This window comes from Carassius auratus, chromosome 36 (assembly GCF_003368295.1).
Source record: "Carassius auratus strain Wakin chromosome 36, ASM336829v1, whole genome shotgun sequence".
NCBI lineage: Eukaryota > Metazoa > Chordata > Actinopteri > Cypriniformes > Cyprinidae > Carassius > Carassius auratus.
This window is the reverse complement of record NC_039278.1, coordinates 19,843,878-19,867,383: the sequence shown is the minus strand read 5'-3', so window position 1 is coordinate 19,867,383 and position 23,506 is coordinate 19,843,878. Positions and strand designations below refer to the sequence as shown.

The 23,506-nt window shown below is 36.3% G+C and overlaps 1 protein-coding gene across 1 annotated transcript in view; it reads left to right on the top strand.

Moving 5' to 3' along the window:
* Positions 1 to 23,506, top strand: part of LOC113055576 (striatin-like) — a 33,914-nt gene continuing 10,408 nt past the window's right edge. Inside the window, exons 1-8 of the mRNA XM_026221976.1 lie at positions 1 to 402; positions 17,102 to 17,205; positions 19,496 to 19,569; positions 19,807 to 19,888; positions 20,810 to 20,965; positions 22,055 to 22,190; positions 22,272 to 22,422; positions 22,643 to 22,753. Of these exons, the coding sequence (XP_026077761.1) occupies positions 187 to 402; positions 17,102 to 17,205; positions 19,496 to 19,569; positions 19,807 to 19,888; positions 20,810 to 20,965; positions 22,055 to 22,190; positions 22,272 to 22,422; positions 22,643 to 22,753 (1,030 nt within the window). The 5' untranslated portion in view covers positions 1 to 186. The remainder of the gene's footprint in view (positions 403 to 17,101; positions 17,206 to 19,495; positions 19,570 to 19,806; positions 19,889 to 20,809; positions 20,966 to 22,054; positions 22,191 to 22,271; positions 22,423 to 22,642; positions 22,754 to 23,506) is intronic.

Genomic DNA, 23,506 nt, shown 5'->3' with positions numbered 1-23,506 from the left:
ATTGGTGAATCGGACAGCACTAGCGGAAACGTCGTGAAGTGACAGCAGACAGCAGCAGCTCGCGGTGAGTGGAGCGCCGCAGCCGCACCGTTTCCCGTTCTAGTACCGAGGCGGATATCGAAGCGAGCGATCGGACGTAATCTAGTGTCCGTGTGGTCGACCAGACCTCCGATTCCCGTCCTAGCCATGGACGAGCAGGCGGGCCCCGGTGTGTTCTTCAACAACAACAACAACTCGGTTCTTCCCGGAGGAGCAAAAGCGCCTCAACCGGGCGACGGCGGCGGCGGAGAGACGGCCCGCGCTCAGTACAGTATCCCGGGGATTTTACACTTTCTGCAGCACGAGTGGGCCCGGTTCGAGGTGGAACGAGCGCAGTGGGAGCTGGAGCGGGCCGAGCTGCAGGTAACGCGCCTTTTCCGACCGTTATTTTCTGAGGTGATTTTAAACGCGTTCCGCCAAGACTCAATCAGATGTTCTCTCTCGCGCTGCTGTCACTCAAACACTCGAGTTTCTCTCTCCTCCGGTCTGAAACCCAATCCATGCTGCGACTCGAACCGAAAGAGAGAAAATAATACCTCTTATTTTTGGTTTGTAATATGATCTTGACAGGTAGATGTGAAGAGAGGAACATAATTTAGGGTTCTGCTCTGTCTGCAGTTTTAAAATTTCTTAAATTCTATAAATGTGCTTGTAGAGTTCTAAATGTATGTTAGCTGTGTCCTACATGCAAATAACAAATTATAAAGAAAATAAAGTCTCTTTGTAACACCATATTTATGAAATTATATTCTAAATAAAAAAATAATTTTCTGTATTATGTAGATTTTAATATAGCATGTCAGTATTTTAATTTGGCTAGTATTTATAAGTTCCTTAATTTTTGCTTAAAGAAAATTAAGAAAAAATAAAAACTACAAATGAAATTATTTTATATCTTGTTAATTACTTTTTTATTTTGCTTTTAAAAATATTATGACTGTACAATGTAGTTTAGCAGAATATATATATATATATATATATATTAAATAATATTATTGAAAAAAAAGGGACATTTTATGTATAATGTAGATTTTAATATAGCATGCCAGTACTTAATAAATAAGCCATTTTAATTTACATACATTTAGAATGATAAATAAAATTGAGAAAAATAAAAACCCCACAAAAAAAATTTATATGCATTTTATATATTATAAATTCTTTCTTTTTTTTGCTTTAAAAATATATTATGACATGAGTATGTACAAAGAAATAAAAAAAACATATATATATATATAATATTTTCATATTAATATGTTATCTTGCAATTTTATTTTTTTATTTATTATAAATGATGTCTGGACGGAGTCATTTTCATGATTTAGCATGATTTAGTCATGACTAATAATAATCATAATAGAAAATTGCAAACTCAAAATGTAAGCATGCATCCAGACATTAATTCTCATTAAAATAATGTAGCAATGCAATGAATAATAATAATAAATTAAAGCTGCAAGCAGCGATGAACGGGCCCTCGCACCCGGGCTCACTGCCATCGTGTGGCTTTAGTAAAAAGGTGAACGTTGAGAAATATGCATTTAATGTCCTAAATATAAGTGGAATATATCAAAGTATATCCCATATATGTGCCAATCTTACCGTTGCCAGCAGGTGGCGCTATCATTATAATGGAATATTGGCCTTCAGATGTGTTCAGGCCAGGACTCTTATCACACATGTGAAGTTTGGGGAAGATTGAACATTTTATGCTTGAGTTACAACAACTTCTCTTGCTGTGGCAAGACATCAAATTTTGTCATGGCGCCATGGAAACGCCCTTTAACAAAAACTCAAGATCTCCAAAAGTTAACATTGCACAGGCCTTTAGATAAGACTGACCACAAAATATATGTTAATCTCAAAAAAATTATAGGAGTAGTTTTTCGCAGCGTAAAACATGTCACTTCCTGTTGCCAATAGGTGGCGCTATGACTATAACTGAATGTGGGCATGGAGATCTGTTAAGGGCAGAAGTTTTATCTAACATGTGAAGTTTGGGGCAGATTGGACATTGTATGTCTGAGTTACAGCAACTTCCTTTTTCATGGCGAAACATCGAAATTTGTCAGGCCGCCATGGACCAGCCCTTTAACGAAACCTCAAGTCCTTTGCAATTTATTATCGCAAAGGGCTTTAGATTACACTGACCAAGTTTGGTGTTGATCTGAATAAATCTCTAGGAGGAGTTCGTTGAAGTACAACCCCTGAAAATGGCAAAAACAACACCAATTTTGAAGGGAAAATTCAAAATAACCGACTTCCTGTTGGGATCCGGATTTCGTACCAAGAGACTTTTTTGTAGGTATTGGAGTGTTACATGTGTGTGCCAATTTTTGTACATGTACGTGAAACATAGCTCGAGGCGCACTCCGTTGAAAGTGTATAGGTGGCGCTATAGAGCCATTCTGCCACACCCGGTGGAATATTGGCCTGCAGATCTGTTCAGGCCAGGACTCTTATCACACATGTAAAGTTTGGGGAAGATCGGACATTTTATGCCTGAGTTATAACATCTTTTATTCCCATGGCGAGACATCGAAATTCGCCATGGCGCCATGAACAAGCCTTTTAACGAAAACTCAAGATCTTCACAACTGAACATCGCACAGGCCTTTAGATTAGACTGACCACAAAAAAGACATTGATGTCATAAAATTTCTAGGAGTAGTTCGTCGCAGCGTAAAATATGTTACTTCCTGTTGCCAATAGGTGGCGCTAAGACTATAACTGAATATGGGCATGTCAATCTGTTCAGGTTCGGAGTCTCATCAAACATGTGAAGTTTGGGGCAGATTGGACATTGTATGTGTGAGTTATAGCAACTTCATTTTTCATGGCGAATCATCGAAATTCGCCAGGCCGCCACGGGCACGCCCTTCAACGAAAACTCAAGATCTTCGCAATTTAACATCGCTTAGGCCTTTAGATTAGGCATACCAAATTTGGTGTTGATTTGAAAAACTCTCTAGGAGGAGTTCGTTAAAATACAACACATGGAAATGACCAAAATTACACAAAATATGCTCATAATATTAAAAATAACCGACTTCCTGTTGGGTTTAGAATTTCGCTCCAAGAGTCTTTTTTGTAGGTATTGGTGTGTTACATATGTGTGCCAATTTTCGTGCATGTAGGTGAAACATAGCTGGAAGGCTGTTGATTTTCTTGGTATAGGTGGCGCTGTCGAGCCATTTTGCCACACCCTCTTCTGAATCCTATATCAGACGAAAATTTTCACCAGGTTTGACGCGTGTGCAAAGTTTCATGACTTTTTGAGCATGTTAAAGCCCTCAAAAATGCGATTCATTCGGGAGAAGAAGAAGAAGAAGAATAATAATAATAAATTAAAGCTGCAAGCAGCGATGAACGGGCCCTCGCACCCGGGCTCACCGGCAGCGAGTGGCTTTAGTTAATAGGTGAACGGTGAGAAATATGCGTTTAAACTCATAAATATAAGTAGAATATATCAATGTTTATTCCATATATGTGCCAATCTTCCTGTTGCCAGCAGGTGGCGCTATCATTATAATGGAATATTGGCCTTCAGATGTGTTCAGGGCAGGACTTTTATCGAACATCTGAGGTTTGGGGAGGATTGGACATTTTATGCCTGAGTTACAACAACATCCTATTTCATGGCGAAACAATGAAATTTGTCAGGCCGCCATGGACACGCCCTTTAACGAAACCTCAAGATCTTCGCAATTTAAGATCGCAAAAGGCTTTAGATTACACTGACCAAGTTTGGTGTTGATCTGAATAAATATCTAGGAGGAGTTCGTTAAAGTACAACCCCTGAAAATGGCCAAAACAACACTAATTTTGCAGAGAAAATTCCAAATAACTGACTTCCTGTTGGGATTCGGACTTCGTACCAAGAGACTTTTTCGTAGATATTGGTGTGTTACATATGTGTACCGATTTTTGTACATGTACGTGAAACATAGCTCAAGGCGCACTCCGTTTAAAGTGTATACGCACTCCGTTGAAAGTGTATAGGTGGCGCTATTGAGCCATTTTGCCACACTCGATGGAATATTGGCCTTCAGATCTGTCCAGGCCAGGACCCTTATCACACAAGTGAAGTTTGGGCAAGATCGGACATTTTATGCCTGAGTTATAACATCTTTTATTCCCATGGCGAGACATTGAACTTCATCACGGCGCCATGGACACACCTTTTAACAAAAACTCAAGATCTTCACAACTAAACATCACACAGGTCTTTAGATTAGACTGACCACAAAAAAGACATTGATGTCATAAAATTTCTAGGAGTAGTTTGTCGCAGTGTAAAATATGTAACTTCCTGTTGCCAATAGGTGGCGCTATGACTATAACTGAATATTGGCATGTAGATCTGTTCAGGTCAAGAGTCTTATCCAACATGTGAAGTTTGGGGCAGATTGGACATTGTATGTCTGAGTTACAGCAACTTCCTTTTTCATGGCGAAACATCGAAATTTGTCAGGCCGCCATGGACCCGCCCTTTAACGAAACCTCAAGTCCTTCGCAATTTATTATCGCAAAGGGCTTTAGATTACACTGACCAAGTTTGGTGTTGATCTGAATAAATCTCTAGGAGGAGTTCGTTAAAGTACAACCCCTGAAAATGGCAAAAACAACAGCAATTTTGAAGGGAAAATTCAAAATAACCGACTTCCTGTTGGGATCCGGATTTCGTACCAAGAGACTTTTTTTGTAGGTATTGGAGTGTTACATGTGTGTACCAATTTTTGTACATGTACGTGAAACATAGCTCGAGGCGCACTCCGTTGAAAGTGTATAGGTGGCGCTATAGAGCCATTCTGCCACACCCGGTGGAATATTGGCCTGAAGATCTGTTCAGGCCAGGACTCTTATCACACATGTGAAGTTTGGGGAAGATCGGACATCTTATGCCTGAGTTATAACATCTTTTATTCGCATGGCGAGACATCGAACTTCGTCGCGGCACCATGAACAAGCCTTTTAACGAAAACTCAAGATCTTCACAACTGAACATCGCACAGGCCTTTAGATTAGACTGACCACAAAAAAGACATTGATGTCATAAAATTTCTAGGAGTAGTTCGTCGCAGCGTAAAATATGTCACTTCCTGTTGCCAATAGGTGGCGCTATGACTATAGCTGAATATGGGCATGTCAATCTGTTCAGGCTCGGAGTCTCATCAAACATGTGAAGTTTGGGGCAGATTGGTCATTGTATGTGTGAGTTATAGCAACTTCATTTTTCATGGCGAATCATCGAAATTCGCCAGGCTGCCACGGACACGCCCTTCAACGAAAAGTCAGGATCTTCGCAATTTAACATCGCAAAGGCCTTTAGATTAGGCATACCAAATTTGGTGTTGATTTGAAGAACTCTCTAGGAGGAGTTCGTTAAAATACAACACATGGAAATGACCAAAATTACACAAAATATGCTCATAATATTAAAAATAACCGACTTCCTGTTGGGTTTAGAATTTCGCTCCAAGAGTCTTTTTTGTAGGTATTGGTGTGTTACATATGTGTGCCAATTTTCGTGCATGTACGTGAAACATAGCTGGAAGGCTGTTGATTTTCTTGGTATAGGTGGCGCTGTCGAGCCATTTTGCCACACCCTCTTCTGAATCCTATATCAGACGAAAATTTTCACCAGGTTTGACGAGTGTGCAAAGTTTCATGACTTTTTGAGCATGTTAAAGCCCTCAAAAATGCGATTCATTCGGGAGAAGAAGAAGAAGAAGAATAATAATAATAAAAACAAAGCAGATACAAGAGGGTCCTCGCACCTCGGTGCTCGGGCCCTAAAAACAAAGCAGATACAAGAGGGTCCTCGCACCTCGGTGCTCGGGCCCTAAAAAGGCTTAATGGCTCAAATACTTTCAACTTTTTTTTGGCATTCCTGGTTTACTGTGTGGTGTTTCTGTGAGGTTTTCATTTGTGTCTGATTCCTCACGATGATGTCAGAGGCTGCAGTGACATCATCATCTGTCTGCGTTATCTGCTTCCAGACACTCCTCTGAGGCTACTAGTGACCATCTAGTGTACACTGTCTAGTTAACTCATAATGCAGCACTTCTATAGTATTGCTGCCTCTCTGACCGTCTCTTTGCAGTGTTATGAATGAGTTTTTATGTTTTTAGATGTAGTTGATATTATTATTAATGCTGTCAAATGATTAATCGCATCCAAAATAAATGTTTTTGTTTACACTATATATTTGTACTGTGTATATTTATTATGTATATATAAATACACACACATACAGAATATATTTTGAAATTATTTACATGTAATAATAACACACTTATATTTATATAATTTATATTATATATAAATATTTTTAATATAGAAATAAAACATGCATGTGTGTGTATTTATATACATAATAAATATACACAGTAACTTTTATTTAATCATCTGACAGCACTAATTACATATTTTTTATTTTATATATATGTTATATAGTTTATTAATTTTTATTTTAGATTTGGTTATTTTAGTACATTAACTTAAATCCCAGTGGCTGGATCTCTACGTACTCTTGTGCAATGTCATACTTTACTGCCTCTAAGTCCTTGAAGTGCACTTCTGTGTGATTGAGATCAGGTATTTAGTCCTAAAGGCCAGCGATTGATTAATGAATGTTGTGGGAATATCTTTGGCATTTATGGGTCGTTTCCCCGGACGTCTGTACAGTCACTTCATGTGGTCCGTGTGTTTTATTAAGCGTGATGAATGAAGGACAAACAGAAAGTGTGAGCGGAAACCGAGCTGGTCATGTGACAGGTGACCCGCTTGACCAGTAGCCAGTTCAGGACGGGGAAAATTAAGATGTTAAGGCATTTAACTGCATCGTCATTTACAGTCAGAGTCTGATGGGGCTTATTTTATTTGATCTTTACAGTGAATTTATAACAGCTGAGGGGCGTTGTTAGGTATTTAGGCCTATAACCTCCTCAGCTGTTATAAATTCACTGTAAACCACGGCTTCACAGGGATTATTGCTTTTATAAAACAGTTATTCCATATACACAGTAAGGTTTCACAAAATAAAACAGAGCAAATAAAGTATAAAAACAGTTTCTTCCACTTAACAATGTAGCTCCTCAGAAACAGTTGTGGTTGCTACAAAGTGGTTGCCGAGCAACACACAGAAGTAAACAAAGGTGTGTGTTACTTTGTAGCGTAATTCACAACAGCTTCGAACGCAGCTCAGCCAATCAGAATCAAGGAGGGGCTCAGCCAATCAGAATCAAGGAGCGGCTCAGCCAATCAGAATCAAGGAGCGGAACTCTCTGTTTCATAATTATATTTATATTGACAGAAAGATTCTTAAAAAGAACTTTGATTTCAAAATCTGAATTGAACTAAAAAAGACAAGTTAACAGTTAGTAATAAAATAAGAATAGATAAATGACAAGCAGTAGCACAAACAAATACAATAACAAGATACAGCAAAAATTAGTTGTGCTTATGTTTTAATAGCCTATATACTATTAGCATAAATTAGTTACACCCTCATTAAGATGGGCATTTTGGCATAACTTTGTATGTATTTGGCTGTTAGCGCACAATAAGGCACAACACAACGTCATTCTGTAGGTGTGCAACATTCATCGTTTATTGTGCATCGCGTTATGATACCAAAACTTTGAGATGTAGACAGTTTGATGATGGATATTCATGCATTACGTAATGTATGAATGCATCTATATCTGTGTGCTTTCATACGAGGGGCTGAGGTGGATCTGAGTTTTGAGCCGCCACAGAGGATCATTAACCCATCGATGCCTTTAAAATGGCATTTTGACCCAGAAATGTAGACTAGTTTCCATGCATGTTTGCATGTGAGCGTTTATCAGTATACTGTGGAAGGACTGATATCGTAAGATTTTTGCATGTGTATGTTTGGTACCAATGATCTGTAGAAGACAGCATCTAGCTGAGGAGATCCTGACTGATGCTTCATCTCTTTCATAGCTCTGCGTGGGCGACGCTGTGTAGGAGATATGTCATATGTCCAAATCACACCTTGACGATCAATAGAAAGGAATAGAATTCACTCCGTCTGCATGTAAGCTCCTGCTACCTGAAGTACGAGCCGCAGCGGTGAGAAATGAAAGGCCATTAGCATCACAAACGAGACGCAGAGAGTGTAGGCAGTGTTCGTGTGACGCCGGGACAGAAGCTGATGAGTTTCTGACTCATACTGCTGATTCTCACTCTCGTCGTGTCCTCGGCTGGGAAACGGGAACGCCAGGCTTGAGTTTAAGGTCCTTCCACATGACTCACATCACACTCGATCAGAGACCGGTCGGGATGGTGCACTAGCTCAGCTATTAGTGATGGTGTTTTACAGGCTATTGATCATTGGCAGGGATTGTAGCATGCTGTTAGCATCCTCTCCGACACACTGCTTCTCTTCATTTGTCCCCTGTAAAACACCAGTACTACAGCCAAACCAGTTAGAGTTAGTCTGTATATGCATACACGCTCCATCGCGTCAGGATTGTTATTGTGGACTAAAACTAATGCATTTGTGTTCAAATAATGCTAAAATGGAATGGATTAAACAAAAAGAAAATTAGAAATTAGAATGATTTTAAGTGAAAATAAATAAAATCTGAATAGTTACAAAAACGGCAAAAGCCCATAACAAAAGTACTAAAAAATAACTAAAAATAAAACCTGAAAACAAAATGAAAAGCTACTCACAATATTAAAAAGAGACAAATAATACTATATAAATAATACTGAAGTTGTACACTGCATTGCATTGAGTAATTGCTGACATGGAATAAATTAAAACAGAAGAAAAAAATGATAATAAAACTAATAAAAATGACAAAAGCACATAACAAAATAAAAAAATTTTTAAATGAAAGTGGAAAACAAAATATTAATAGAGCCCATAATAGTATATTAATAATAATAGTGCATTGCATGTGGAAGTGTTGCATGAAATCAATAACGACTAATACTGAATTGAAAAATAAATCAAACCTAAAATCAGTTTCTTAATTAGAATGAATCTTAAAACATGAATAAAAGCATGTAATGAACTTAATAAAAATGACTGAAAAGTACAATTATCCGAATTGATACGAGCAGTAGTAGGTTATAAATAACTCAAGTAAAGAGCATTTCATTGGGTGATGTTGACATGAGACACGGCTTGATCACATGATGTTGTTTGTGGTGATGGAGGCCACAGCGTTTGAATACAGGTGACGCCAGGAAATGAGCTCAGAGTTTCACAAACTGTGTGTGTGTGTGTGTGTGTGTGTGTGTGTGTGTGTGTGTGTGTGTGTGTGTGTGTTTTGACTGGGATTGGAAGTGTTGTCAGACTGGCATGTACACATGAGGTTACTTCTACAGGGCTTTATCCAAAACTGATTGCGTCAAAGCAGCAAACTGGAGAATAGTCTTTGAGAAGTGCAAGAGGACAATAACAACCAGTCATTTTCCAGTCCATTGATGATTCAGTGATGTCAGTCAGCTAAGAAAGCCAAAGGTGACGGCGGCAAGGAACCAAAACTCTATCGGTGACAGAAATGGAGAAAAAGCCTTTGGAGAAACCAGATTCAGTCGAGGGCAGGTTCTGCTCTGACCAGACCAAACTAGCATGGCATGAGCGTCTGTCTGTCTGTCTCTCACAAACACAAGCTCTAATATCTGCACCGGCCCTCGAAAAACCAGAACCATCACTACTGAAGAAGTGCACTGATGCTGTTCTACTGAATCCTGTTAAAAACAGTAGGATGCTGTCTTTAGGCTAGTATGTACTACAGTAAGCAGCTAGCTGAATGCTAGTGTTCCATGTTCATGTGTTTCACTCACTCTTTTCCGGTTGCGAGCGTCTCTGCTCTTGTCATGTGTGCGTGTTGGAGCATGTGAAAGCTTAGCGTGAGCATCTGCGTGTGCCATCTGATCTGTGGCCCGTCGGCTCCGGCTCTCTCAGGTTTCCTCCGTGTGTCGGGTGTGTTTCCCACGGCTTCAGCTCGGGTTTGACATCGGCTCATTGACTCAGTCGATCACACACGGCTTTATTTCCTTCTGAACAGCTCGAGTAGTGAACTAATCTGACCCTAATCTGCTCATCTGCCTCGTTCCTGACAAACTCTTACTTCATGTGCTTTGAGTTCCAGCTATTAACCTGTTAACTCCCAGCTCAGACCAGGGTTAGTACAGTTAACTAAACCTACCTAAAACTGTTATGCTCATTGAAATAAAGCTGAAATACATTCAAATATTATTATTAACTTAAATAAGTTGAAGCGATAAAATTACTAAATGGAAATAAATAAAAACTGAAACAAAATCTATAACTGAAAAATAAATAAAAGGAATTAAACCCGAAATGTGATATTTAAAAAAAGCCAAATATTAATAAGGATTACAAAAGTGGATGACAAAATTACAAAAAAATTAAACTAAAATTAAATTGAAAACTGAAAATATAAAAATAATTTTTCTTATTAAAAATAAATAATATATATAAAACATATATATTATGATTTACACTTAAAACTAAAATATACATTTTACAGGCTTTGAATATTAATATAAAAATATATTTAAATAAAATGTGTGTGTGTGTGTATATATATATATATATAATAAAACTAAATATAAGTAATAGTGAAATTGCCTGGACATGAGTGCTTCTGGTGCTTTAAAGCCTGTGTTGTTGGGGTTTTTCCTCCTGGGAAAAGCAGTCATTTGGAGAAGCGTGTATCTCGTAAGAACCAGTGTGTCTGCTTTATGTCCCAGCATGCTCTAGTAACGCCAGCCGTGGTTGTTGTGTTCATGGCTCACAGCCCGTAAAAGCAAGTCTGTCCTTGTACAGTGAGGTATGTTCACTGTTGTGTCAGGTAAACGCCCGGCATCACACCTCACATCAGGAACAGCCATGATCATTACACAAAGTCCCAGATATGTACTCAAGTGTATGAATTTTCATTACAGGAAGTGCACGAAGTGTCCGACATTGTGCACTTTTAGTGTGCGCCAAATCACAAGCAAAAATTATATTTCAGAAATCTTCTTTTCTAATTCATTTATTTTTCATTTTTGTAAAATTTTGTAAAAGTTGAAAAAAAAAGTTACTTTTATTTAATAAGTAAAAAATTTAATTATTTAATAAATTATTAAATATTTAAAAATGTAGTCAGATATAATGCATTTAATTTTGGCCCTCGACCAAGTTAAATATTTGGCCCTTTATATTAAAAAGTTTGGGCATCTGTGTTTTATCCTGTGTTGTTTACAGTTTGATACATGAACAAAACATTATTTTAGTGCTGTAATATTAGTTTGAATGAATCTGTCTTGACATCCACAGTTTAAATGCTGTGCATTGTAGAAAGTAGAAACATAATTATATCAGTACAAAGTTGATAAACTGCTGTATGTGCAGTTTAAATATTTGTTTACTACTCAAGTGTTGTTTGTCATATCTAAAAAATAAATCGATATTACATTGTTTTGTTTTTTTACCATTTATATGATAACATTACGGACAGGGTTCCCTGTTTACAGCTTTAGTTAAGTTCTCCTTAAATGAAAATTGACATGCTTTACCTCCTACATATCCAATTAATTTATGCTGATTAACTGATGCATAAGCTGGGATGACACAAAACCATGAATATAGAGGCCAGTGGGTCAGTCACATGCACAGGACAGATGGTTACTTTATAACTTAAATGCCATGAATATTTGTTATATTTTACCCAGAAATCTAGCTGCATATTTATGCATTATTTTATGGAATTTATAAAATAGGGCAAGTAGTGTGTTCAGAAAAACCAATACAAATGATAAAATTACATTTAAAAAATAAAACAAGCTAAATCAGAATATTAGTAAAAACCAAAATAAATAGTGCAAGTAGTGTTTTCTAAAAAATAAACTATTTGTTTATCATCTTTTCAAATTAAATTCTTATTAAAGTTTTAATATTTCACCCAATATTTAAGTTTTGTATTTTTAGTTAGATTGTAGGAACGTCTCATTTTCCTTTTTTATACCATTTTATTTTATGGTATTTTTATATAGGAATTAAATTACATTACATTATATATATGAATAATTATACAATATAGTGTTTTAAAAAAAAAAACTAATAAAACCAACAGAAGAGCGTAACTAAATTATTAAAAATAAAAAAGAGCCATTTAAGTCTGTGTAAATATATTTTTACTTTATTTAGCTGAACGATCACTAACTTAAATATTTCACCGATTCTGATGATCTTTACTGTATGAATGCAGACTTCCTCTATCTCAGAAACCAGTGCTGATCTCCACATGGAGGAAACTCTGCTCATTTCAAAATCCCTCTGCTGTAGGGTGAAAGCATGTGGGCGCTCCACTCAACCAAACACTGCTAAAGCCTATAAATGTTGATTTGAAATGCTAAGCACTGGTTCAGGCGTTGGTGAAGCCCTTTTAGCTGCGCTTTTGTTGGACGTGTTCAAAGGGAAGATGACACACTGCTGATCCTCCCACTCTTTCCTGACGTGCAACACCTGCCCTCGGGGAGCACTCATAAATCCATCCTCACTATTAGACCACACAGACCATTAACTGACCCCTAAGTAGTGCACGTTCTGGCCAGCAGACGCCATTAGAGGATATCCTGTGTAGGATCGTACAGGGATCCAAGGGGTCTCTTCTGTGCAGTCTTTTTTCAATCTCATATTCCAGCATACAGCATTCGCATTGAACAAGAGAGAATGGTTTGTCACCGTTCATTTTTTATTCATCGCTGTTGTTATAATGTCTGGGAAGCAAGAATGTGCATCCATCAACAGAAACATATATTAGCTGAACCCTGTTTGGTTAATGTGTTATTTATAGCAAACCATTTTACAGATGCTTAATAAGGTTTAAGTTGAACCATCCCTGATGTCAGCCGATATTTGGCATCTTTTTATTTTCCGCATCAGACAATATATTTTTCTGTTTGGCCGATATTTAGCATTATTTTATTATCAGCATCAGACAATATATTTCTCTTTTTGGCCGATATTTAGCATTATTTTATTATCAGCATCAGACAATATATTTCTCTTTTTGGCCGATATTTAGCATTATTTTATTATCAGCATCAGACAATATATTTCTCTTTTTGGCCGATATTTAGCATTATTTTATTATCAGCATCAGACAATATATTTTTCTGTTTGGCCGATATTTAGCATTATTTTATTATCAGCATCAGACAATATATTTCTCTTTTTGGCCGATATTTAGCATTATTTTATTATCAGCATCAGACAATATATTTCTCTTTTTGGACGATATTTTTTTCCGCATCAGACAATATATTTTTCTTTTTGGCCGATATTTTGAATTTTTTTTTATTTTCCGCATCAGACAATATATTTTCCTTTTTGGCCGATATGTCAGCCGATATTTAGCATTATTTTATTATCAGCATCGGACAATATATTTCTCTTTTTGGCCGATATTTAGCATTATTTTATTATCAGCATCAGACAATATATTTCTCTTTTTGGCCGATATTTTTACTTTTTTTTATTTTCTGTATCAGACAATATATTTCTCTTTTTGGCCGATATTTAGCATTATTTTATTCTCAGCATCGGACAATATATTTCTCTTTTTGGCCGATATTTAGCATTATTTTATTATCAGCATCAGACAATATATTTTTCTTTTGGCCGATTTTTTTACTTTTTTTTATTTTATGTATCAGACAATATATTTTTCTTTTTGGCCGATATTTAGCATTATTTTATTATCAGCATCAGACAATATATTTTTCTTTTTGGCCGATATTTTTACTTTTTTTATTTTCTGTATCAGACAATATATTTTTCTTTTTGGCCGATATTTAGTATTATTTTATTCTCAGCATCGGACAATATATTTCTCTTTTTGGCCGATATTTAGCATTATTTTATTATCAGCATCAGACAATATATTTTTCTTTTTGGCCGATTTTTTTACTTTTTTTTATTTTCTGTATCAGACAATATATTTTTCTTTTTGGCCGATATTTAGCATTATTTTATTATCAGCATCAGACAATATATTTTTCTTTTTGGCCGATATTTTTACTTTTTTTTATTTTCTGTATCAGACAATATATTTTTCTTTTTGGCCGATATTTAGCATTATTTTATTCTCAGCATCGGACAATATATTTCTCTTTTTGGCCGATATTTAGCATTATTTTATTATCAGCATCAGACAATATATTTCTCTTTTTGGCCGATATTTTTACTTTTTTTTATTTTCTGTATCAGACAATATATTTCTCTTTTTGGCCGATATTTAGCATTATTTTATTATCAGCATCAGACAATATATTTTTCTTTTTGGCCGATATTTTACATTTTTTTTATTTTCCGCATCAGACAATATATTTTTCTTTTTGGCCGATATGTCAGCCGATATTTTTTTATTTTTTATTATTGTCATAAGACAATGTATTTTTCAGTTCTGCCTGACAGCTTATATCAACTCATATTTTATTTTGAATTCCTGGACTTTTAATTTGAAAGCAGTGAGACCTGAGCACACAAGGCTCTCCTTCTCATCTCCATTATTTAGTTGTCTCTGTTTAACAGTTATGACTAATAAATGATGCAGAACTCTTAAACAGAGTAAACAACATACACAAAAAAGTGTTACAGCGTTTACTTTTATATTATTAGTAACAGGAAGGCAAACGCTTTAATGCATTCTTATCTACCGTCAGCTTTTAGCAAATATTAACTTCGTTTTTACAAAGTCTTTGAATATTCAATAATCATTTAATTTCACTCTGCAGATTTTGTCTGTTATTTTATATATATATTTGCTCACGTGGGTGAGATGTGGTGAAGTTGTGATGCTAACGCGTTTTGGTTTGAGTTGAGTTCTTTAAGGCATAGAGCGCTTGAACACTGATACTGAATTGGTTGTGAGCGCGGGAACAGTTGAGCGCTCAGTCATTTCTAACCAACCACAGCTTGCTCAAGCAGAATGAAAGCGTTGAACACACACACTCACACACACACACACACACACGCTGTTGCTCAACGAGACGCTACACTGAGCTGCTGTGAGTCTGCTTTACTCGTCACAACGCTGCCAGTGCATCTGGTTTTCATGCCGCATGTAACCACAAGTCTGAACCTGTATATGAGTTATCTCCAGTTGTGCGCTCAGATTACTCAACATTTACGGATACTGATGTTGCACTTAATATTTTGCATATAAAATATTCTTTATAGTTGTGAATATTGGAATTTCATTGTTAACGAGTTGTGAATGTTGTTCCATGTCTTTAAAGCGTGTTTGCTTTACAGAACTTGATAAAGCGGAGACATTTTTTTAAATTTATTTTAATATTATTTCAGATTATAATTTTTTTAATATATTTTGAATTTCATTTTATATTTTCTGTTTTCATTTTAATTTAAGTTAAAATTGTGTTTTGTTTTGTTTTTAACTATAGTTTTAGGTTTTAACTTTAGAAATGAGAAAATCTTAAATTGGCAACTAGGTGACAAAATTAGTTTTTTGGTTAATGTTTATTTTATGTGTTTTTATGGTTTTAGTTTTAGTTATTCACCAAATTACCAAATTAAAATATAAAAAACATTGATAATTTTAATTGTAATACAAAATATTTTTTACTTGTTTATATATAGTTTTAAAATTAAATTAAATTAAATTAAAATGAAATGTATGCATTTAGCAGACGCTTTTATCCTAAGCGACTTACAGTGCATTCAGGCTATAAATTTTTACTTATCATTTAAGTTTTAGCTCTTATTTTTAGTTTATTTTGTTTAAGTATTTCAGTTTAAACCAAATGAAAATGAGAAATGTTTAATTGGCAACTGACTAAAATAAAATAATTTAATTATTATTTATTTCTTTATTTATTAGTATTTTTAGAATACTAACCTGCACTGAAAACACAGCTTTTTTTATAAATTTCACAAATAATTACAAAGAATCTACTGTGTACTAGCTTTGTAAATTCATTTTACAGTGAGGTTTCAATAGTTTTAAATCGTTTATCTTCAGTAATTTCCTTGACTTGTGGTGTAAACACAACACTGAATGTGTGCTCCTCCAGAGGTGTGGGTCCTCCAGTGTTTCTCTGCAGGCATGTCAAGAGACGCCTCTCTGGAGCGAGTGGGCCCACAGACGTCACTGCACTATTTCTGAATTCACACGCTTTTCTTGCTCTCCGACGCTCCTAATCTCTCTCACTTCCTCCGGGGAGAAATGACAAGACAGCCTTTTTTGGAAAGGGATGCGTCTGCTGGAATCAGCCAGTTTAGTGTGGCTTTAATCAGATCGTATTTTTATCAAATAATACATCATTAATATCCCTGTTATGATGGACACGACTGCACTTCGATCTGGCCTTGGTTCCCATCGCATTACAGCATTGTGTGTGTGTGTGTGTGTGTGTGTGTGTGTTGACAGAATATACATCATAAAAGCATCCAATCAGGTTATGACGTATCTTGGTTCAGTGTTAATAATAACTGAATGCAGAGTGGATCTTCTGGATGACGGCCTCATCATTGCTTTACAACTTTATTTACAACTTTGAAAAAAAATTTTTTTTTTCTTTTGCAGTGTAATGAAAATCATTCTGTTTTTACAATTTATTAAATATATATATATATTTCATTTGGAATAATTAAAATAACATCATAAATTAGAAATTTTTCGATTATATTATTTTTTTGTTTTTTGTATTTTTTTTATAATATTTTTATGCAATTTAAAAAAATTACACTATTGAAAACATACTTTTTTTTATTTATTGTTTTTATTGGCATGAATTTAAAAAAATTACTCATATTTTTTTATTTGGTTTTATTTTCAGTTTTTTTATTGTCATAAATAAAAAAAACAATTGGTGTAATTAATTTTTTTTTTTTTAAATGCTTAATTGTCAGTCAATTAAATGCTCTTCAAAGGCATATCTTCATGGAAATTTCTCTAATGTCATAAAAATGATTCTTTCTAGGCTGATTTCTAGCTCTATATAAATAATGAATATATCTATGTGTGATTTATTGCAGGCTCAGATAGCGTTCCTGCAGGGCGAGAGGAAAGGCCAGGAGAACCTGAAGAAGGATCTGGTGAGACGGATCAAGATGCTGGAATACGCTCTCAAACAGGAGCGGTCAGTAAACACTCATCTTCATCAGTATTATGTGCTGATTACAGCGAGCCAGGGCCGTTTGAAGCTTATTCATCCTCACCATGAGTCACTGCTCCATTTATACACATCCAGTGTCATTCAGACGCAGGGAAACCTGGGAGAACACACCCAATAATTACACACCCTAGATTCAGTCCTTCTGCCTCATCAAGAAGCAGCTTCTTTCTTCTTAAAGTTACCCAGCTTTAATACTGAATCCATCTGATGTGTGCCACTGCTCATTTAATCTGAATTTACACTCCAAATTATATCCTTAAAATATTATTAGATTTGCTGTTTTCTGTCTTTTTCTCCTTAAATCTACTTCTTGTAGCTGTTGTTTTGTTAATTGATTTAACTATTGGTTTGTTGGATGAAAAAGTGCAATAAAAAAAATATGCATGATCGAAATATGAATATGCATTTAAAAATGTTTTTAATAAATTAAATGTATTTATATTTTACAAAATAATTAAATTTTATAATTTTACAATTTGAAATATATTCAATTTAAAAATAAAATGAATTTATATTTTAATTGTAACCAATTTAAACAAACACTTATAATTTATATTTTAGAAATTATTTAAAATAAACAATCTTTTAAATAATTATTGAATAATTGAATTCTCTAAATTTAACTTGAAGAAAGAGTACAATTAAAAAACGAAAATGAAAATTAATTAAAAAAATTATTTCAACTTAATTTAAAAAATAAAATGAACATTGCAACATTGTTGAATTAATCTTTGATAAATTATTTGTTTTCTTTTTTCACTCCTTATGTGTTTAAATCAAGAGTATAGTTATAAATAACTATTATTTTGTTAATCAGTTAATCTTTTAATTATTCCTCAGAATAACCACATGAAAAAGCATCATTTTATTTTCTGTATTCATATTGTAAAAACATCCTGTCCATGTTCTTCTTTAATGCACTTGTTTATACTGCTGTCAAATTAATATATATATATTATTTAGGGGTGTAACGATACGCGTATTCGTATTGAACCGTTCGGTACGACGCTTTCGGTTCGGTACGCGGTACGCATTATGTATACCGAACGGTTCGTTGGAGTAATTAATTATATTTGAAAAAAAAAAAAAAAGAGAGAGAGAGAAATATAATGATATGCGTTCAACAAGGTAGCCCAATAACCCAAACAACGTAACAGGCAACGCCCCTGACACTCCCGAAGAAGAAAAAAACACCATCTTATATGTTTATGTTAGGCTACTCAGCAGGCGCTCGCTCACTCAGTACGCGCTGAAGGCTCGTTGCAAAATAGCCAATGCGTTTAACAGACTAGAAATGAGAAGATCCTTCAATAACCAACAGGTCTGGTGTTTGGGTGCACTTTGGATTCCCTTTAAGCTATAATGGTGATGGCAAGAGAGTGGTGGATAAATAAACAACGGTATGTCGCATCTGCAACATGACAGGGTACACCAGCGGGAATAAAAAAAAATAAAAAAAAATCTGGGATATATGCGTCAGTACTATCTGGGAAAAGACGAAAAAAAGGAGAAACATGCACGCAGCAAACTATCCCTGCAGCATTTAGAAACTATAGCTTACAGGGAATCCAACCCAAACACCAGACACATATCGTGCCTAAAAACGCATGGAAAACGCTAAGCGCGTCTTTCTCCTCCTTTCCAAAGCGCTCGGGCAGAAGCGCTCATGAGGCGTCTGTCTTTGCTAAGCAACAATGACGTGCTCTCTCCATGAGACGCGGAAATTTCAGCAAAGGATAAATGGATTTGCAGCTCTAAAAATCGCTTGCAGTAGCTCTGCTACTAAATTTATTTCAAAATTGCAGTCCATATACAACTATGATCAGCTGATCCTTCATCTTGGCTGAGCTCTCAACGTTGTTACGGGAAAGGATGAAGCTGATTGGTTGGTTCTTGTCACATGACCCGCGGTGCGCTTGCGGCATTCTGAAAAGTTGAGATGTTTTTACATTTTGCTGTATCTAAAACGTATCGAACCGAACCGAACCGAACCGTGACATCAGTGTATCGTATCGAACCGAACCGTGAATTTTGTGAACCGTTACACCCCTAATATTATTTATTGACATGCAAGCTGTCAGGACAGTTTTCATGCAAAATGCAAATCCTGATGTTTTATTCATATTAACAGAAGCATGTAAGTTATGGTCTGGATTGAAGCTCCTCAGATCTGTCAGAAGTGCATGAATGTTAGGTTTGAGGAGTGTGATGTGACTGCTCTGTGTGTGTGTGTGTGTGTGTGTGTCCTCCTCAGAGCCAAACACCACAAGCTGAAGTACGGGACGGAGCTCCACCAGGGGGACATGAAGCCCCCCAGCTATGACTCCGGTAAACCCCCGCACCGCCCCCAAACACTAGAGATAGAGATCATAGCTCCAGCTGTTCTGTGCTTGTGACACTTTCTATTAAGCCCACAATTATTATTATTATTGTTTTAAAATCAAAATAAGACAACCTCAAAATAAAATCAAAATAAGAAATGCTAATGTTTTATTTTAAGTTTGTGAATAATGAAAAACTGTGTGTATATAGTCTGTGAGTCTGTGTCTGACCTTTGACCTTTAGATGAGGGGAACGAGAACGAGGCTCTTCCTGAACCACCCAACAGTCAGCTGAGCTGGAGACAGGGACGACAACTGCTGAGACAGTGAGTGACACACACACACACACACACACACACACACACACAGAGACACAGAGACACACACACACACACACAGAGACACAGAGACACACACACACACACACACACACAGAGACACAGAGACACACACACACACATAGACACACACACACAGAGACACACACACACACACACACAGAGACACAGACACACACACACACACACACACTCACACACAGAGACAGACACACACACTCACGCACACACACACACACACACACAGAGACACACACACACACTCACACACACACGCACACAGAGACACAGACACACACACACATACAGAGACACACACACGCACACAGAGACACAGACACACACACACACACACACGCTGGCTCACACACACACACACACACAGACAGTGTGTGTGTGTGTGTGTGTGTGTGTGTGTGTGTGTGTGTGTGTGTGTGTGTGTGTGTCAGTAAGGCTGATGAATGCAGGATTGTTCGTCTGGTTGTGTTTCCTGTGTCTGGAGAGAGACTGGTACAGGGAGAGACGCCACACTCTCGCTCGCTCGCTCTCTCTCTCTTGTTTTCTTCTTAAACTGCTGCTAAACATTTAGTGGAGTCCAGCGCTCTCCCTCTACACCTCAGACCGCAGGAGTGTGTGTGTGTGTGTGTGTGTGTGTGTGTGTCAGGTGAACTGAAGGTAAGTGATCATACACTGACAGACGCTTCTCTCTCACCGTAACCGTGTGTGTGTTTAACCTGTCCTGCTTCTGTTTCGAGGTTATGGTGTTCAACTAAAGTAAAACTTGAGAATGAAATGGACGTGAACCGCAGCAGAGATCATGAGTGTCACGGTGGCCTGGTTATGAGTTTGTGTGAATATGAAGTGAAAGTTGATCAGGTTTGTGAGTCAGGTGTGTGTGTGTGTGTGCAGGTATCTGCAGGAGGTGGGCTACACCGACACTATCCTGGATGTGAAGTCTCAGCGGGTCAAAGCTCTGCTGGGTCTGTCTGGAGAGCAGCGCTCCGAGCCCATGGTGAACGGGACGGAGCCGGCCTCGCTGAAGGACAGCACTAACACCGTGATCGGGTCAGTGATGGAGCACACACCACTTACTGACCTTACATGATTTTATTTATCTCCTTAAACATATATTACCCTCTGTTACCTTTACTTGATTTTATTTTAAACTCCATGAATATTTAATTTATTTTTATTTTATTTTTTATTTTAAACTCCCTGAAAGTATTTCAGCACCTGTTAGCTTTATTTTATTTGATGTAAAAATATACTAATAAATAAATAAATATATATATATATAATAAAATAAACTCCCTGATTATAAATCGGCCTCTGTTACCTTTTTCATTTTATTTATTTATTTTATTTATTAATTATCTCCCTGAGATATATCAGCATCTGTTAGCTTTATTGCTTTTATTTATTTGTTTGTTTGTTTGTTTATTTAACCCCATGAAGTTCAGCCTCTGTTACCTTTTTATTTTATTTTATTTATTTATTAATTTTTTTATTTATTTTTTTATCTCCCTGAAGATATATCGGCCTCTTATACCTTTTTTATTTTATTTTATTTTATTTGTATTTTATTTGTATTTTTTTTTATTTTTTTATTTTAACTTTTTTATCTCCCTGAAGATATATCGCCCTCTGTTACCTTTTTTATTTTATTGTATTTATTATTATTATTTTTTTTTTATTTTATTTTTTTTATCTCCTTGAATATATATCGGCATCTGTTGCCTTTTTATTTTATTTTATCTTATTTTATTTTATTTTATTTTATTTTATTTTATCTCCCTGAAGATATATCGGCTTCTGTTAACTTTTTTATTTTATTTTATTTTATTTTATTTTATTTTATTTTATCTCCCTGAAGATATATCGGCGTCTGTTAGCTTTTATTTTTTATTTTATTTTATTTATTTTATTTTATTTTATCTCCCTGAAGATATATCGGCCTCTTGTTACCTTTTTTTTTACTATTTACTATTTTATTTTAAAGATATATCGGCCTCTGTTAGCTTTATTGCTTTATTTATTTGTTTGTTAGTTGAAGTCACTAGAGACAGATCAGTCTTTGTGTGTGTCTGTGAAATGCGAGTGTGATGCTCTTCTGTCTCTGTCTGATCTCTGTGTGTTTGTGGATTGGACCCGCAGTAAAGCAGAGATGACGGACTCCGTCTCGGTGCTGGAAGCCTTCAAGTTCATCGAGAAAGCAGCCGCAGAGTTCAGCGATGAAGACGAGGATGAAGACAGCGAGGGACAGAACAAGAGCGTGGTGGACCTCTCCACCGTGAGTTAATGTTCAGACGGAGAGCCAGAAGATGTGAGTTACACCCTCTGCCCTCGCTCACACGTCCTCTTCCTGTCCTAGATGGTGAGGAGGAAGGTGTCTCCATCTCCCTCCTCTTCCTCAGCTGACATGAGCGATGACTTGGACACAGATGAGGTCCTGAAGGGATTCGACTTCCTGGCCAACAGTGAGGACATGGAGGGCTCGTCCGAAGCGCCGTCCTCCGACTGGGGTGAGAGTCCGCTCTCTTCCTGCTAAAAACACCAACACATGTCCACTTCCTGTATAGCTGGGTGTATCATCTGGCTGATTGAGGTAGAAAACGGCTGAAATCCTGATTTAGAGAGCAATAAACTCATCGAGCTGAAACCGATTAGGGCAGATGTCCATGTCATGTTCAGTGTGAGTCAGGCGTGTAGCGTGTAACGTGTCTTCCTCCCTCCTCCGTGTAGAGAAGGAAGAGCAGAGCCCCTCGTCTGAGTCCTGGGACGTGGATGAGGGTCTGATCTCTAAACTCAAGGAACAGTACAAGAAGGAGCGCAAGGGCAAGAAAGGGGTGAAGAGTAAGTGGGACAGGAACCTCTCGCTTTCTTCACTCTTTTATTTCTTCCAGGATCCAGCTGCATCTATCGTTTCTTTTCCCCTTCTTCATTTTGCTCTTCAGCTGCTCATTTCTGCTGCTCCCTTTGCATTTATGCTGGTGCTTTGAGAGGGGTGTGGCTTGTTTGCTCCTCCCCCTCTGTGAATGGGGGCGTGTGTATAAACAAGGCTCCGCCCCCTTCCCTGCTTCCACTGTAAGAATGTTCAGATGGGACTTCAGCGACCGCTGCTTACTTTATCAATCCACTCTTTATTTTTTCCTCACTGATTTTTATTCCAGTACTTCATTTCTGTCATTTCATTCTGATTTAGTCGTGTTCAATCCCTCCATCACAAAACAGTCCTCCCAGACCAAGAAACACAGTTAAAGCTGAACTCTAGACCAGAGATGCCCAGAGTTGACCTTTGATGACCTTTGATCACAGTTATTATAGTTAAGTAAATCAAAAAAAAAGCTATAAAAACCTTTTACACTGCTTCAAATAAAAAACATGTTAATTGAAAATAAAAAATGCTGCTCTAATTTTGCTTTTTATTTTAACTTGAACTAAAATCAATTTAAAATTTAATTTAAAAATCTTAACAAAAACTAGAGCAGTATTTTAATTCTAAAAGTTATTTAAATTTGTTTAATAATAAAAATTAAAAATAATCTTTAATAAATTTGAATATAAAATATTAATATAAAAATGTTATTTAGCAGTGTTTAGTATCTG